Source organism: Sus scrofa, chromosome 6 (genome assembly GCF_054392235.1).
Source record: "Sus scrofa isolate SSC_HxYL_T2T_F1_AM1 chromosome 6, Sscrofa_HxYL_maternal_Yorkshire_Landrace_v2.0, whole genome shotgun sequence".
NCBI classification, from domain to species: Eukaryota; Metazoa; Chordata; class Mammalia; order Artiodactyla; family Suidae; genus Sus; species Sus scrofa.
The window spans coordinates 46,329,290-46,345,951 of NC_139388.1; the positions used below are offsets into that span (position 1 = coordinate 46,329,290).

Sequence of the window (16,662 nt, forward strand, 5' to 3'; positions counted from 1 at the left end):
TATTTAGTTCTTTTTATACATTGTTGGATTTAATTTAGCTAGTATTTTGTTGAGGATATTTGCATCTCTGTTCATGAGAGATATATTGGGTCATAGATTTTTTTCTTTTCCCTTATAATGTCTTTATCTGGTTTTAGTATTAGGTTAATGCCAGCCTCACAGAATGAGTTAAGAAGTGTTCCCTCTGCTTCTATCTTCTGAAAGAAATTGTAGGGAATTGGCACATTTCCTAAATGTTTGGTAGAATTCACCAGTGAACCCATCTGGACCTGGTGCTTTCTGTTTTGGAAGATTATTAATTATTGATTCAGTTTCTTTAATGATATAGCCCTCTTCAGATGGTCTAAATTCTTGTGTGAGTTTTTGGCACATTGTATCTTTCAAGGAATTGGTCTATTTATGTCATTTATCAAATTTGTGGGCATAGAGTTGTTCATATTATTCCCTGATTATCCTTTTCTTGTCCATGGATATATAGTGATATTCCCTCTTTCATTTCTGACAGGAATTTGTATTCTCTTTTTTCTTAAGTAGCTTGGTTACTTCCTGGCCTATTGATTTTTATTGATCTTTTCAAAGAACCAACTTTTGATTTTGTTGATATTCTCTATTAATTTACTGATTTCAATTTCATTGATTTCTGCTCAAGATTTTTATTATTTCTTTTCTTCTACTTACTTTGGGTTTAATTTGCTCTTTTTTCTAGTTTCCTAAGATGGAAGCTTAGGTGGTTGATTTTAGATCTTCTTTTCCTGATACCTGCGTTAGTGCTGTAAATTTCTCTCCAAGCACTGCTTTTGTTACATCCCACACATTTTTGATGAGTTGTACTTTCGTTAGGTCAAAATATCATAAAATTTTTCTTGCGATTTCTTCTTCGACCCATGTCTTAATTTTTAAGTGTATTTAATCTCCAAGTACTATGAGATTTTCCCATTTCCTTTCCATTACAGATTTCTAGTTTAATTTCCTTTTGGTTTGCGAGCAGACGTTGCATGATTTCTATTCTTTTAAATTTACTGAGATGTGTTTTATGGCCCAGAATGTGGTCCGTCTTGGGGACTGTTTCAGGTAAGTTTGAGAAGAATGTGGTGCTGGTTTTGGATGAAGGAGTCTGTAAATGTCCGGTATACCCAGTTGATTGATAGAGGAGGGGTTGAGTTAGCTGTGTACTTAGTGATTTTCTGCCTGATGGATCTGTCCATTCCTGACAGAGGAGTGTTTAAGACTCCAGCTACAATAGTGGATTCAACCGTTTCTCCTTGTAGTTCTGTCAACTTTTGACTTACATGTTTTTACGCTTTGTTGTTAGACACATTCATGCTAGGGATCTTTATGTCTTCCTGGAGAAAAGCGCCCCCCCCCACGCCTTTACCATTGTGTAATGCCCCCTTTTTTTCCCAATAACTTTTTTTTTTTAATCATTATTTCTAATTTATTCAAATATTAATGACACAAGCACATTACAAAGGTAAAATATAACTTTAAATCCCACAGGCTGTCTGTTGCCATATTTTGCTAAGGAGCACTTAGGGAAAATAAGGGACAGATTCTTATAAAAATTCTGAATAGAAAAATTTTCTGCAAAACCCAAAATTAATGTTTTCCAAGAATAAAATATCTGAGTTATAAACCACCTTTACCCATCATTCCTAGGTTCGCAATCATATATACTACTTTAGGGCTTCTATTTAAAATATAATTTTGATAATTATTGTTATTTAACCAATAACTTTCTTACTCTGAAGTCTCCCCTGTCTGAAATTAATATAACTATTCCTGCTTTCTTTTTTTTAATTGAAGTGTAGTTGATTTGCAATGTGTTGCCCATGTTCTTTTGAAGAGTGTTAATGTAGCATATCTGTCTCTATCCATTTACTTTGCATCGATATGGGTCTTTGTATTTAAAGTGGGTTTCTTGGCGGTCCCTCCTGACAAGCAGTTAAGGATCCAGCATTGTCGCTGCTATGGCGTAGGTTGGCTCTCTGGTAGGTAGGTGGGTAGATAGATAGATAGGATGGGTTTCTTATAGACAGCATATAGTTGGGTTTTGTTTTTTGATCCACTCCAGCAGTCTCTGACTTTTATTTTAAATGGTGTATTTAAACCATTAGCATTCAAAATGTTGCTTTGATATACTTGAATTTATATCGTATTTATTACTGTTTTCTACTTTTCGCCCTTGTTCTTTTGTTTCTTCTACTTTTTTTGCCTTTTGTGGTTTTCCTTGAGTGTGTTATATGATTCCATTTCCACTCCTTTCTTAGCAGATCAGGGTTATACTTCATTTTTTTTTTTTTTTTTTTTTTTTACTTTTTATTAGTGCTTTTCCTAGAGTTTGGAATAATACATTTACAACTAGTCCAAATCTACCTTCATGTAACACTATACTGGCTTCTTGGGTCCTGACCACCTTGTAGTAAAATAACCCTTATTCTTCTCTCCCATACTCTGAGTCATTTCTTTCATTCATTTCATTTATACAAAAGTGCCTCTGTATATGTGTGTGTCTGAACTCAGGAGAAACTCTGGAACCAGAGCCTTGCCTACTGGGTTTTATCAAAGCCTATCTGACTTGGGGGAGAGGAAAGAAAAAAATGACATAGGCCAGAAACTTAGATTGTAACAAAGAAAGGAAGAACATCAGATAAGCTGTAAGAGAAGATAAAATGATAGCTTTTATTTATATTCCTAATTGGTCTAAGAGAAAATGATTTGTTAAAATATAGTAGCAAAAACATACTGGAATATGTATACACATGTGTGTATTTTCTCTTAGAAAACTTTTTTTATTTCTTTTTTTTGTCTTTTGAGGGCCACGCCTGCAGCGTATGGAGGTTCCCAGGCTAGCGGTCTAATCGGAGCTGTAGCCACCGGCCTACACCACAGCCACAGCAACTCAGGATCCGAGCCACCTCTGCAACCTGTGCCACAGCTCACGGCAACGCTGGATCCTTAACCCACTGAGCGAGGCCAGGGATCAAACCCGAAACCTCATGGTTCCTAGTCGGATTCATTTCTGCTGCACCACAACGGAACTCCCCAATTTTTTTTTATTTCTTAAGAACTTCTTTTAACACTTCTTGCAAGATAGGTATCCTGGCAACAAATTCCTTCAGTCTCTGTCTGAGAACGTTTTTTTTTCTGCTCACTTTTGAAAAATAATTGTGCCAGTACAGAATTCTCAGTTGATTTTTCTTTCAACACTTTGAATATTTCACTACACTCTGTCTTGCTTGCATGGTTTCCGAAAAGTTGGATGTATTTCCTCTTTACTTCTTCATAGGTAAAATGTTTTTCCCCCTCTGGCTTCTAGATTTTTTTCTTCTTCTTCTTTTATTTTCTGTAGTTCAAAAATGATATTCCTAGGTCTGGTTTTTCTGCCATTTATCCTGCTTGGTGTTCTCTGAGCTTCTTATAGCTATGGTTTAATGTCTGGCATTAATTTGGGGAAATTTCCGGTTATTAGTGTTTAAAATGTTTCTTCTTGTCCTTTCTCACTTTCTTCTTCTGATATTCCCATTACACATATATTGCACCTTTTGTAGTTGTATATTGTTCTGTTTTTGTTTTTTTTCCCAGTCCTTTTTTGTTTGCCTTCTAGTTTTGGAGATTTCTATTGAGATAGCCTCAAACTCAGAGATTCTTTCCTCAGCTGTATCCGTTCCATAATAAGCCCATCACAGGCACTCTTCTACTTTTTTTTTTTTTTTTAATGTCTTTTTGGTTCTGATCTCTTTGTCTGATTTTTTTTGGGGGGGGGTCTTTCTTAGAATTTCTATCTCTGCTTTCATTGTTCATCTGTTTTCCCATGCTATATATTTTATTCATTAGAGCTCTTAGGCTATTAATCAAAGTTGTTTTAAATCACTAGTCTGATAATTCCGACATCCTGCCATATCTGACTCTTGTTCCTGTGCTTGCTTTGTCTCTTCAACTCTGGTTTCTGCCATTCAGTATGTCTTATAACTTTTTCTTCTTAGCCAGGCATGATGTCCTGGGTAAAAGGCACTGCTGCAAATAGGCCTTTAGAAACATGGTGGTGGAGTTTCCGTCGTGGCGTAGTGGTTAACGAATCCGACTAGGAACCATGAGGTTGCGAGTTCGGTCCCTGCCCTTGCTCAGTGGGTTAACAATCCGGCATTGCCGTGAGCTGTGGCGTAGGTTACAGACTCGGCTCGGATCCCGCCGTTGCTGTGGCTGTGGTGTAGGCCGGCAGCTGCGGCTCCGATTCGACCCCTAGCCTGGGAACCTCCATATGCTGTAGGAGCGGCCCAAAGAAATAGCAAAAAAAACAAAAAAAGAAAAAAGAAACATGGTGGTAAGATGTGGGGGGAGGGGAACTACTCTGCAGTCCATGATCAAGTCTCGGGTTTTTAGTGAGCCTGTGTCTCTGGGCTGTGAACTATACATGTACCCAATCCCTACCTCTCCACCGCTTGGTGAGACAAGATAGCTGGAGTGGGCTGGAGTTGGGTCTTTCCTTCCCCTCGAGTCAGAGATAGGCTTTGATAAACGCCAGTAGGCGAGGCTCTGGTTCCAAAGTTTCTCCTGAGTTCAGACCTCATTAAGAGCAGAAGCCTCCACCATATCTCAGAGTGGTCCTTTTACTTCTCTGCTGATTGCCTCTTATTGTTGTGAGGAACAGTACAGGTAAGTTACCTGATTTGTTAGGCTTGTTATCAAGTATTTAACAAAAATGTCTTTTTAAAAGTACTTTGCAAGAGTCCTCTTGTGGCACAGTGGGTTAAGGATCTGTCATTGTCACTGCAGCGGCTCAGGTCAGTGCTGTGGTCTGGGTTCAATCCCTAGCCTGGGAACTGCCATATGCCATGGGCAAGGCGGAAAAGTAACAAAATTTTTTTTTCTTTGCCTTTTTCTAGGGCCACACCAGTGGCATATGGCGGTTCCCAGGCTAGGAGTCTAAGTGGAGCTGTGGCCGCCAGCCTACGCCAAAACCACAGCAATGCCAGATCCGAGCCGCATCTGCAACCTACACCACAGCTCACAGCAACGCCGGATCGTTAACCCACTGAGCAGGGCCAGGGATCGAACCCGAAACCTCGGTTCCTAGTTGGAGTCATTAACCAATGAGCCACCATGGGGAACTCCTAAAAATTTTTTTTAAATGAAAAATAAATAAAAATTTCACAAGTACATTTGCAGTTTCCTAAAAAGAGAAACATAATTCTGCTCTTAGGTATTTACCCAAATGTTGAAAACTTGTATCCACACAAAAATCTGCATGTGAATGTTTATAGGAGCTTTATTCCTATTGCCAAAACTTGGAAGCAAGTAGATGTCCTTCAGTAGAGAGATGGATAAACAAACTGAAACATCCATAAAACGGAATATTATTGAGCAAGAGAATAAAAAAAAAAGGAGCTCTCAAGCCATGAAAAGACAGGGAGGAGCCTTAAATGCATGTGGCTGAAGGAAAGAAACCAGCATGAAAAGGCTGTCTGCTCTGTGGTTCCACTACGTGACAGTCTAGAAAAGGCAGAACCTTGGAGACAGTAAAATAATCAGTGGTTGCCAGGAAATTGGGAAATAGGAGGGATGAATGGGTTGCGTACAGAGGATGTTTAGGGTAGGGAGTTTATTCAGCATGAAGTTACAATGATGGATGTGTGAAATTACACATTTGTCAAAGCACATAGAGGCGTTCCCGTCGTGGTGCAGTGGTTAACGAATCTGACTAGGAATCATGAGGTTGCAGGTTCGATCCCTGGCCTTGCTCAGTGGTTGGGGACTACACCACAGCTGTGAGCTGTGGTGTAGGTTGCAGACTCGGCTCCGATCCCACGTTGCTGTGTCTCTGGCGTAGGCCGGTGGCTACAGCTCCGATTAGACCCCTAGCCTGGGAACCTCCATTGCTGTGGGAGTGGCCCTAAAAAAGGCAAACAAACAAACAAAAAAATACATAGAACTGCACAACACAGTGAACCTGTATACTGTAGGCTCTAGTTAGTAATAACATATCAATACTGGTTCATCAGTTACAACAAGTATTCACACTGATACAAGGTGTTACTAGGAGAAGGAACTGGATGCAGAAGAGAGAGGGGATAAACCTAAACATGCTCTACAGAAGGTTTTCAGTACTTCATTCAGTTCAGCTTTTACTGATTATGTACCCAGTTATGTGAAATGATTGTTATTTTCAATAGAAACTTTAAGATTACCATCTATTTGCTTATGAAGTCTAAATTGCTACAGCATTTCAGGACTACTCCTTACATTTTCTGTGAATGTAAATAAGCACAGAATTCATTTTGAAAATTATTTAATTCCTTTTAGCTTTTAAGATAGTGGTATAATAGAGTATCGGTTTTGTATATTTGTGTGTGTATATGTGTGGTTAAATCTCTACAGCAGAGATTTTGCATATTACTTACTATATTAGAAATCTTTCCAAATACTGTAATAACTAAAATAGTTGGGGCTATTTATCCTGATTCTTATAAATTCTTTATAATATAAAATACTTTATTTCATCGATTCTGAGATATCTATTCTAGAGCATTTTAGCCTCTGAAATCAATGTCTGGATGATCAGTGACACTATAGATTCTGTGAAATATGATTCTAATAAGTCTTCAGAACAAACTTAATAATTGTTACACAATCATTATAATGACTAAAAATGATATTACGAGATGGTCTGAGTTCCTTCCTATCAATCTTTCAGATGTTCTTTGTGTGGGTATGTGTGCAGCCATCCTCCTTCTTTGAAGTCTCACATGTGGAAGCATGCCAGTGACCAAAATTATAACTACGAACAAGTAAACAAGGCTATTAATGATGCGATCTCACAAAGTGGCAGGTATTTGATCTTACTACATATACATAAATTAGTTACAGATAAATGAAAGTTGTGCATAAATCAAAGTTAGGACCGAATCTGCCTGGCTGCCTTATAACAACTGAAAGTGTGATGTGTTTTGTTTTGTTTTGAAGAGTTCGAGGGAAATCCCCTGGAAAGACTCTGTTAAACAGCAGTGAAGAAAGAGCCAATTCTCTTACTGGAAGTTCAGAAAATTTGGTGTCATCCTCCGAGCTGATTTCTCAGGCTCCCAGTGAAGTCATAGGTCCTAACGAGAGTGAGAAACTGAGCCCTACAAGTAATACCTCATACAGTTTAGAAAAAAACTCCAGTCTGGCCCCTCCTGGTATGGAGTATTGTGTTTTACTCTTCTGTTGCTGTATTTGTGGTTTTGAATCTACCAGCAAAGAAAATCTCTTGGATCATATGAAAGAGCATGAGGGTGAAATTGTAAACATCATCCTAAATAAGGACCACAGCACAGCTGTAAACACAAATTAGATGGAGTAATTACCCGAAGAGGAAAACGGTAGAAGAGGAATCCTTTAAATCAGTTTCACCTTTGCACTGTCCAGTAACTTACTAGATACAGAGGAAGTGGTGTGATTTTTGAGGACATGACCATGTGACTTTGGAACCAAATTTGTAATGTAATAGAAGGAATTCCAAATGGATAAGAGGTGATAGTATTTAAATATTTCGTGTGAGAGGAAGTGGGTTGAGGAGACAGCAAAGATGTAACCTTTCTAATAACCTTCTGTTACCTCTTCTTAGTTTGAGTATATTTATTATTAAAAGCTTATTGTAGTATAGAAATGCAAGCAGAAGAGTTAAGAAAGGGCTTTTCAGGAACTATTCTAAAACTTGTTATGAAAGTGTCACAACCATAAGCAGAGCTTAGTTTTCTTCATTCTCAGTTGCGACGTGCATGACAGGCCTCTTATGAGGAGAGGATTTTTCAGCATCAGCAAAGAAAAGGTCTTTAGAGGGCTTTGAGATGATCAACCAAAATCTTTCCCCAGGGTGATAGGAATAAATCATATACACAATCTGAGTTGTGTTACTTTATTCTTTAAAAAGAGAGAAAGAGGAATTCTCTCGAGGTCCAGCAGTGGCTTGGGTTGCTGCTGTGGCACAGGTTTGATCCCTGGCCTGGGAACTTCTGCATGTCACAGGCACAACCAAAAACAAAAAAAGAAAAGAAAGAGAAAGAAAAGAGTCCTCTAAATCAAAATCTAGATTGTAAATAGGCATTTACAATGTAAATTCTTGTCTTAAATTTACAGTGAATGTCTTATGGGCAAAGGAGGAAAGAGATGAATTCCCTCCAGCCTCCACCCAGATCTCAAGGTTCATAAGAATGGTGGCTGGGTGAGCACTGTGCACTTCTCAGAGATGCTTCCCAGCATATTTGATGGAACACCCCAATTTTCTCCATTGCCTTCTAATCCACTCTTCTAACCTAGACTAAGCTTGTTATCTGAAAGAGTCTATTAAAACAATAAAGTAGGAAATTTTGCATTTGAATATCAGACCTTGGAAATAACTTGAACTGTCAAATAAAAAATCATTTGGGGGAAGAGAGATGAAATTCAGAAGCCCCTAGAATATATACTGCCTTGAGATGTTACTTCCTAGAGTTTATTTCGTTATACTTAGCATGAGAAGTATAACCAGATGTGGCTGAAATATAGTAAAAATTCAGATTGTTTATAAAACTTTGACACCATTTGGCAAGTGTACAGGGTTTCTCCTATCCAGGAAATTGCATTTTGTTGTGCAATAAGATACATGGAAAACCAACTAGAAGTGCTCTTTGCGTTAAAACTCGCCATCAAATAGATGAAATCTCATTAATTACACACTTTGTATTATGCTGTTTTTCAGCGAGTGAAGAGAACAGGGTTTTTTGTTCTTGCTTTTATAGCTCCGATCATTTATGTATGCATCGTTTCGTTAATGTCCATCCTGCCTACAAGTCAAAAGGTGGCCGGTGCGCCATACAGTGCGTGCGCCATCTTCATGGTGCTCTTTTTGAACTTGACTTCTGACACCTTTTAGAGCTGAGGCTGTGACTCTCACAAACTTAGAAAACATGGGAAAACAGAACTTTTTGAATAGGATACTCTGCGGACACATTTTAGGAAAGAATTGTCTTCCCAAAGTCCAGGTATGAATTGAATGAATTAACATTTTAAAGATAGCATTAGAATCTATTCATGCGGGGCCAGGCACCTGGAAACACTGTCTGATTTGTTTTTCTAATCAAAATGAGATTAGATTGATTGTAAGTTTGCAGCTCTTTAATTTAGGTAGTTTTAATTTATTTGTGAAAGTTAATCGATTTCTGGTATGTGGTTTTAAAAGATAAAATGAATTTATATATATTAAACTATAAACCCCAAATCCACATGCATTGGATTTCTTGGTTTTCTTCTGGTTTCAGAATTAAAGCATGATTATTATATTTCATTTCAAATTCAAATAAAATATCTTAAATGGTTCCATTATCAACATTATATTGTTGCCATTCAGTCAGTTTTTTCATTACTGTAGCTGTGACTCAGTGTTTCTTTATAAAAATTTATTATTCTGAAAATTAACAACCTTAGAAGAATTTGGCTTTAATTTTATGTAATCATTTGTAAAATACTAATAACCAAAAAGCATTCCCAGAATTTCAGCAGAGAATTTTTTAATTTCCTTAAACCACTTCCACTACCACTTGATTGTTCCTTAAATTTTCCATTTGGAATTATGAATTTAAAATTTCCCCAACTCATGGGAAAAAATTAACCCAGAAGTTCAAAAGTCTTTTAAACACTTATCTGACTCTAGCCTAGAATATTTTCAAAAGCTCTGTCCTGGCCTGCAGGAGGAACCCTATACCAAGGGTGTTTGTCACCTTCCCATTATGGTTTTGCGGCAACCCTTAAGTTAACAAGGTCTCCCCCAGAAACAACTGAGTGATCCGAAAAGTAATAATGAAAACTAAATATGCGATTTTAATTATAGAAGAGATAGGTATTAACATAGTCAACAGGAATCCACTTTGTAGAAATAACCTTTTACTGGTGACTAGATCTTTTGCCATACAAAGCTTATAGTATTTGTTTTCTGCTCTGAACACTTAAAATTCTAAGATTTGGTAGTGAAAACAGTTTTTAAAAACAAACTTCCTGGATAAGGCAAAGGTGAGGAGGGGGAACGGGATGCCTTCTGATCATTCTAAATAACACTTTTCAGGGCACTATCATTTTCTCTCTTTCTCTAATCACCTAGATTATGGTTGGTTTCCCCAGTGTTCTAACAGTACCATGCCTATATTCGAGCTGACCTGTAGACTTCAAGTTCTGTGTCTAGCCAGTGCAGGGTAGCAACGCTGACTGAAGCCTTTGTTCTAGATCTTTCACCTATTTGAGGTAGCTGTTGGTGGCTTTGTTATTATTTTCTTTGTCTTTTCTCAACAAAGCAGATGGTGGGCACCTGTGTTTACATTGTATCTTCCTGCAATGTACTTGGCTTGATGAAGACAAGCAGGCTCCTCTATTGAGACTTATTATATTTTTAGTTTTCATGGACACTTATTTAATCTTTTTTTTTATTGTACAGCAAGGTGCTCTAAGTAATATTCTATAAAATATATTTAATAGAAATTTGAGTTCGATATTCATGGACATGAATACATGTATTTTTTTAAGAAATAAGTATTGTGTAACACTATGGCATTGCTTCTATAGCCAAAGTCTAAAAATTTCTGGAACACTGACATGTAAAGACTACAGTTAATTCTGACACTGTACCTTATTAAAATAGGATGATTTGCATTTCGTAAAATTATCCTGCACATCAAGCTGCATGCCTTAAGCCTAAAACTCTAGGATTGTGTTCATGGTAGAACAGTTTATCTGTTCAACACACAGTGAAGCAAGGTCTATAGCGCTTCTTTAACTACCTTTGGAAATACTGTACAATGTTAGAATAATTTATTTTGCTTTACAGGAGTTTGTCATGTATTGACTTTAATATTGTATTTTGGTAATAAATTTTTTGTTAAAAACGCTTGCCTCTTTAAGTTTTATTAACAAAAGTTATATCCATTCTTATTTTGGAAATATTGATTTAAGGGACTTAAAGTTGGGTTTGAATAATTAAGAACTTCCCAAGGGTTAAATTAAGGTACGATTACCCTTTGGTAACACGTTAAACTCTTGCTGCCTGCATTAAACTGTGTTACACAAAGGTAATTGAAAAAGCCTTTAGATTGTTTGAATCACTTTATTTTATTTATTTATTTTTTTATTTTATTTTATTTTTTTTTTTGTCTTTTGCCATTTGTTGGGCCGTTCCTGAGGCAGATGGAGGTTCCCAGGCTAGGGGTCTAATCGGAGCTGTTGACGCCAGCCTATGCCAGAGCCACAGCAACGCAGGATCCGAGCCGCGTCTGCGACCTACACCACAGCTCACGGCAATGCCAGATCGTTAACCCACTGAGCAAGGGCAGGGATCGAACCCCCAACCTCATGGTTCCTAGTCGGATTCGTTAACCACTGCGCCACGACGGGAACTGAATCACTTTAAAAACTCAGTCTAGGAGTTCCCATTGTGGCTCAGCAGAAACGAACCTGACTAGTACTCAAGAGCATGTAGGTTTGATCCCTGGCCTCGCTCAGAGGGTTAAAGATCCGATGTTGCCTCAAGCTTCTGTGTAGGTCGAAGATGCAGCTTGGATCCCGCAGTTGCTGTGGCTGTGGCGTTGGCCGGCAGCTACAGCTCCGATTCGACCCCTAGCCTGGGAACTTCCACATGCTGCCCGTGCAGCCCATAAAGCAAATGAATAAATAAATAAATTAAATCTAGTTTTGAAGTTTTTTCCTTGTCTGCACAGTTTTTCATTTTATCTTCCAAATCACATCCTCATATGCTTTAAATTCTGATGTAAACAAAGCACTAAAGACTAGCTCTGTTAACAGCAATTATCATTTTGCACCTGCATTGATCTGTTGCACTGGCAAGTGACGCTAACATCATCTGACTCTGTCATTGGTCTAGTTACACAGTTGTGCCCTAGAATCCTAGGCCACCTCTGCTGCAAGTGTCTGAGGCCAAGCATTTCTTCCCAAAAGCTATCATCCCTTGCCCTCCCTAGGGGCAACGTAATTATATTCTCTGTCTTACAAGAGCTGAATCCCAACACTGTGTCACCAAACTCCAAACAGCTGTAGAAATCCCAGCATGAAACATAATGGCAGAGTTTTGGGAGCCACCGGCTACAAGTGGCTCTTAAGCACTTGAAATGTGATTAGTGTACAATATACAGCAGTTCCAAAGACATAGCTTTAAAAAGTGTGAAGTATCTCATCGATAGTTTTTTATATTGTTAATAATCAGGAATTAAATAAAATACATTATTAAAATTAATGTCACCTTTTTTTTTAACGTGGCTACTAGAAAATTTTAAATTGCAGAATTTCCTTGTGGCACAGAGGGTTAAAGACCCAGCATTGTCACTGTAGCAGCCCAGGTCATCGCTGTGGCGCAGGTTTGATCCCTGGCCCCAGAACTTCCATATGCTGCAGGTGTTGCTAAAGATAAAATAAAGCCCATTGAAAATTTAATATTGCATATGTGGTTCACATTGGATTTCTCTTGGACAGTGGTGGTATAGAAAAGGGATTAATAAACTTACAGCCTTTGCTTCAAAGCTGGGCTGCCACCCATTTTTGTAAAGTTTTATTGGAACACAGCCATGCCTATTCATTTACATATTGTATACGGCTGTCTTCAAATACAACAGCAGCATTGATTGAGTAGTTGTTACAGAGACTGTGTAGACCTAAAAGCCCCAATTATCTACTATCTGTTTCATAGTAAATAGTTTGATAGAGTTTGCTGATCTCTGAACTAGAACAATGGAATGATCTGTGCTTTAAAGCTCCCAGAAGGGGAATTCCCGTTGTGGCGCACTGGTTAACGAATCCGACTAGGAACCATGAGGTTGCGGGTTTGGTCCCTGCCCTTGCTCAGTGGTGTTGCCGTGAGCTGTGGTGTAGGTCGAAGATGAGGCTCAGATCCCCAGTTAATGTGGCTCTGGCGTAGGCCGGTGGCTACAGCTCCGATTCGACCCCTAGCCTGGGAACCTCCATATGCCGCGGGAGCGGCCCAAGAGATGGCAAAAAGACAAAAAAAAAAAAAAGAATCTGGCATTGCTGTGAGCCGTGGTGTAGGTCGAAAACGTGGCCTGGACCCCGCGTGGCTGTGGCTGTGGCATAGGCTGGCGGCTACAGCTCCTAATTAGACCCCTAGCCTGGGAACCTCCATATGCTGCGGATGCGGCCCTCAAAAAGGCAAAAAATAAATAAATAAATCTCCCAGAAGGAAAGAAAAAGCCTCTTATAAAGAAAGCTTTATATAGCACTATTTTATATCTAAGTTGTATCATTTCTCCCTCTATAATTTTTATAAAGTCTCCCTGTCCTTCTACAGCCCTATCCATGATTTATGACTTCAACCTAACTCACTATTTCATCATCTCCACTGCTTAAAGCCAAACACAGTTTGTTTAAAATAACACCCAGGGAGTTCCCATTGTGGCTTAGCAGGTTAAGAACCCCACGTAGTGTCGGTGAGGATGAGGGTTTGATCCCTGGCCGCACTCGGTGGGTTAAGGATCCATTGTTGCTGCAGACTGTGATGTAGTTTGCAGATGCAGTTCAGATCTGGCGTGACTGTGGCTGTGGCCTAGGCCAGCAGCTGCAGGTCTGATTCAACACCTAGCCAAAGGAACTTCATATGCAGCCATGAAAAGGAACCCCCCCACACACACAAAAATAATCAATAACGCTGCTTTAAAAAGTACTGTTTTCCTCCTGAAAACCTTATGTTGTCTATGGTACCCTCCCTGCTTCACTCTTTCAGTGCTGTGGGCACTACAACTGGCCACTAATCCACTCAGCTGCAGTAACAGCTGACTTGCATAATCCGGGATATAAAGAGTCTTAGGAGTTCCCATCGTGGCTCAGTGGTTATCGAACCCAACTAGCATCCATGAGGATCCCTGGCCTCGCTCAGTGGGTTAAGGATCTGGCGTTGTCACGAGCTGTGATGTAGGTCACAGACGTGGCTTGGATGTAGGCGGGCAGCTATAGCTCTGATTCGACCCCTAGCCTGGGAACCTCCATATGCCTTGGATGCAACCATAAAAAGACAAAAAGACAAAAAAAAAAAAAAAAAAAGAGAGAGAGAGAGCCTTACATGCACCTCTTCATAATGAATAGCTTGTCTGAATCTAAAAGCAGATTCAGGGGTCGGGTGGAGGTTGTAGTCAGCTTTGATGGAGAACTGTAGACGAAACTGGCAGATCTAAGAAAATGTCACAATATTCGCCTACGTAGATTCTTCCAAATCAAGCATCAAATATGTAAAATGAACATTTTTGGCCCTATAAATTCTTAGAGAAGTTTCTGCATATTATTGGTGCCTACAATAGGTAGTATGTTTTGATTTCTAACTTAGAATCCAAATGACTATGAGATATTTAAACCATTTCCAGAGTCCTAGGTGTGCAGCAGAATCCAGTGGGTATGTTGTGTGGGGGGACCGTAGACCTTCTTTTTCTGGTGGTACATTAATAAATACACTGTATCCAGTTTTCTCATTTGAACCATAAATTGTAAGATTATGACATATTTGATTTTTATCTACTGATTGTTTTGCCCAGTGTAATTCCCATTTAAATTGTTTCCCTTACGAAAGTTGATTATAGTAGATCTTCTTTTGAATTAAAAAATTTAATTTTAGGCATCTAATATGAATTCCTACCATCCTAGCACAGAATCATCAGATGTTGGTGCTGTTTTGCTTCTCAACCACTTTCACACCTGCCGTGTCACTTAATCCAGATAGTAAAAGGCATCATTCAGTAACAGTTTGCAAAACAGTGTAAGACAGGTACTTCCATGGTAATTCTAAGGTACATGGGGCCTTTGTTTGAGAAAGACATGACATGCTAGGTGGATAGAGTTCTGATTTACACAAATCAGAAAGCAATCCAGAGTTCCCATTGTGGCTCATCAAGTTAAGAACCCAACATAGTCTCTGTGAGGATGTGGGTTCGATCCCTGGCCTCAATCAATGGGTTAAGGATCTGGCATTGCTGCAGCCTGTGGTGTAGGTCGCAGATGTGGCTCGGATCTGGTGTTGCTGTGGCTGTGATGCAGGCCTCAGCTACAGCTGTGATTCGACCCCTAGCCTGGGAACTTCCATATGCAGCAGGTGCAGCAGTGAAAAGAAAAAGGAAAGAAGATGAATCCTTGACCATGAGCTCAGACCCAACTATGTCATCTTTCTGATTTCTCAGTTTTATCCTTTGTTAAAAGGAAAAACAAAAAGAGTTATCCATGTCATTGCCACTGGTATCAGTAATAGTGAAATGTTTTTTAATTACTAATAAAGTATGTGTCATCCTAAGTAGGTGCACAACAGAAAATTATGACCTGAAGGGACCTCCAACAAAATAAAACAGGTTACCCATGTTTCAGGTCTTTCATTAGTACCTAATGTCATTTAAAGGCCTATTGTCACTGCAGTGCACATCTCCAGATTTGGGGGTTTTTTTCTGCTTGTCATATTAATTTTAGTATTCATACTTCAGCAATAATGTGGCTGCCTTTTACTGAAATAGACACATCAATCCACATCTTGCTCCTTTTTTGTTTGTATCTGCAGTCCTATTTAAATTCAGTATTTCCAACCACAAAAGGTGTTAGAAAATGCTATTTCGGGCTTAGGAGAAAAAGTATAGCAGGATATGGTTCAAGTCCTAAGCTGTCTTTCTTTCTGATCCTCTACAGCTAACGTTCTGCCAAAAAATAGTCATGCTGAAATAAATAATTTTCAGAAACCAGTGGTTTCAAGGTTATCTTCATTTTCTACACACTTCTCCATAGGAAGCATGAGGACACAGTCGGAGAGATAGTGCCTTTCCATAATGCTGAGATTGGAGCCCATGCAGGGTAACCCCACATGTGTTAAAAACTCAAAAATGAGCATCTCCAGAATCTGTGCCCACCTGGAGCAGCCCCGTGCTCGCTGTGCAAATGCTGATAAAAAGGCTCCAGTGTACCGTGTGACACTTTTTAAAAGTTGCTTTGTAATCGCAGGGAAAACATAAGTGTGACTCATGCCTAATGGGAAAGCAGTCACCCTGTCCCATCGGAAGCAAAGAGAGGACTCGATGGCAGACGGTCCACCAGGCTGCACACAGAGTGGTTACTGCTGCCTAAGCTGGTTTGGAATATCGTTTGACTTGACCTTAAAAACCTCCTATGAATTCAGTTATTCTGTTTTCTGAAATGTAAAATTGATGATATAATGCCTGCCTCAGAGAGTGATGTGGATTAAATGAGAAGATCCTCTATAAATACCTAGGTGTGTTCTGACAGGTGGTTCCAAGGCATGGGACCCTGAGTAAAGCATTCAACCTTTTTTTGAGCCTCGAATTTTTTTTTTTTTTACATGATTTTTTTGCTGCACCTGGAGTATGTGGAAGTTCCTGGGCCAGGGATCAAACCTGCACCATAGCAGCATAGCAGCAACAAGGCCAAATAAATCCTTAACTGTTAGGCCACCAGAGAAGTCCGAGCCTTAAATTTCTGCATCGGTAAAACAGATGGTAATAGTTAAACCTTGTAGGGTTGTTATGAAGATCAGCAACCATGTGTATAAAGGGCCTGGCCATTTGAGAACTCAAACAACAGTTCCTATCACGGTTGGGGCATTTACTGTGTGTGTGTGTTGGGAGTGAGAGGGTGTTAAGTGACCTGATAAATGATGGT

The 16,662-nt window shown here is 39.1% G+C and overlaps 1 protein-coding gene across 5 annotated transcripts in view; it reads left to right on the forward strand.

Annotated features, from left to right (window-relative positions):
* Positions 1-10,886, forward strand: part of ZNF507 (zinc finger protein 507) — a 42,562-nt gene extending 31,676 nt beyond the window's left edge. For 2 of the 5 annotated variants that reach the window (XR_014805969.1, XR_014805968.1), the window contains exons 5-6: positions 6,692-6,826; positions 6,961-8,042. Coding sequence is in view for 2 of the 5 variants with exons in the window: in XM_021094261.2 (XP_020949920.1) it covers positions 6,692-6,826; positions 6,961-7,327 (502 nt within the window). In the remaining 3 variants the exon portion in view is untranslated. Of the gene's footprint in view, positions 1-6,691; positions 6,827-6,960 lie in introns of all 5 variants that reach the window. The other 3 variants (XM_021094261.2, XM_003127012.6, XR_014805970.1) reach the window with 2 other exon arrangements.
* Positions 10,887-16,662: the final 5,776 nt, after the last annotated feature.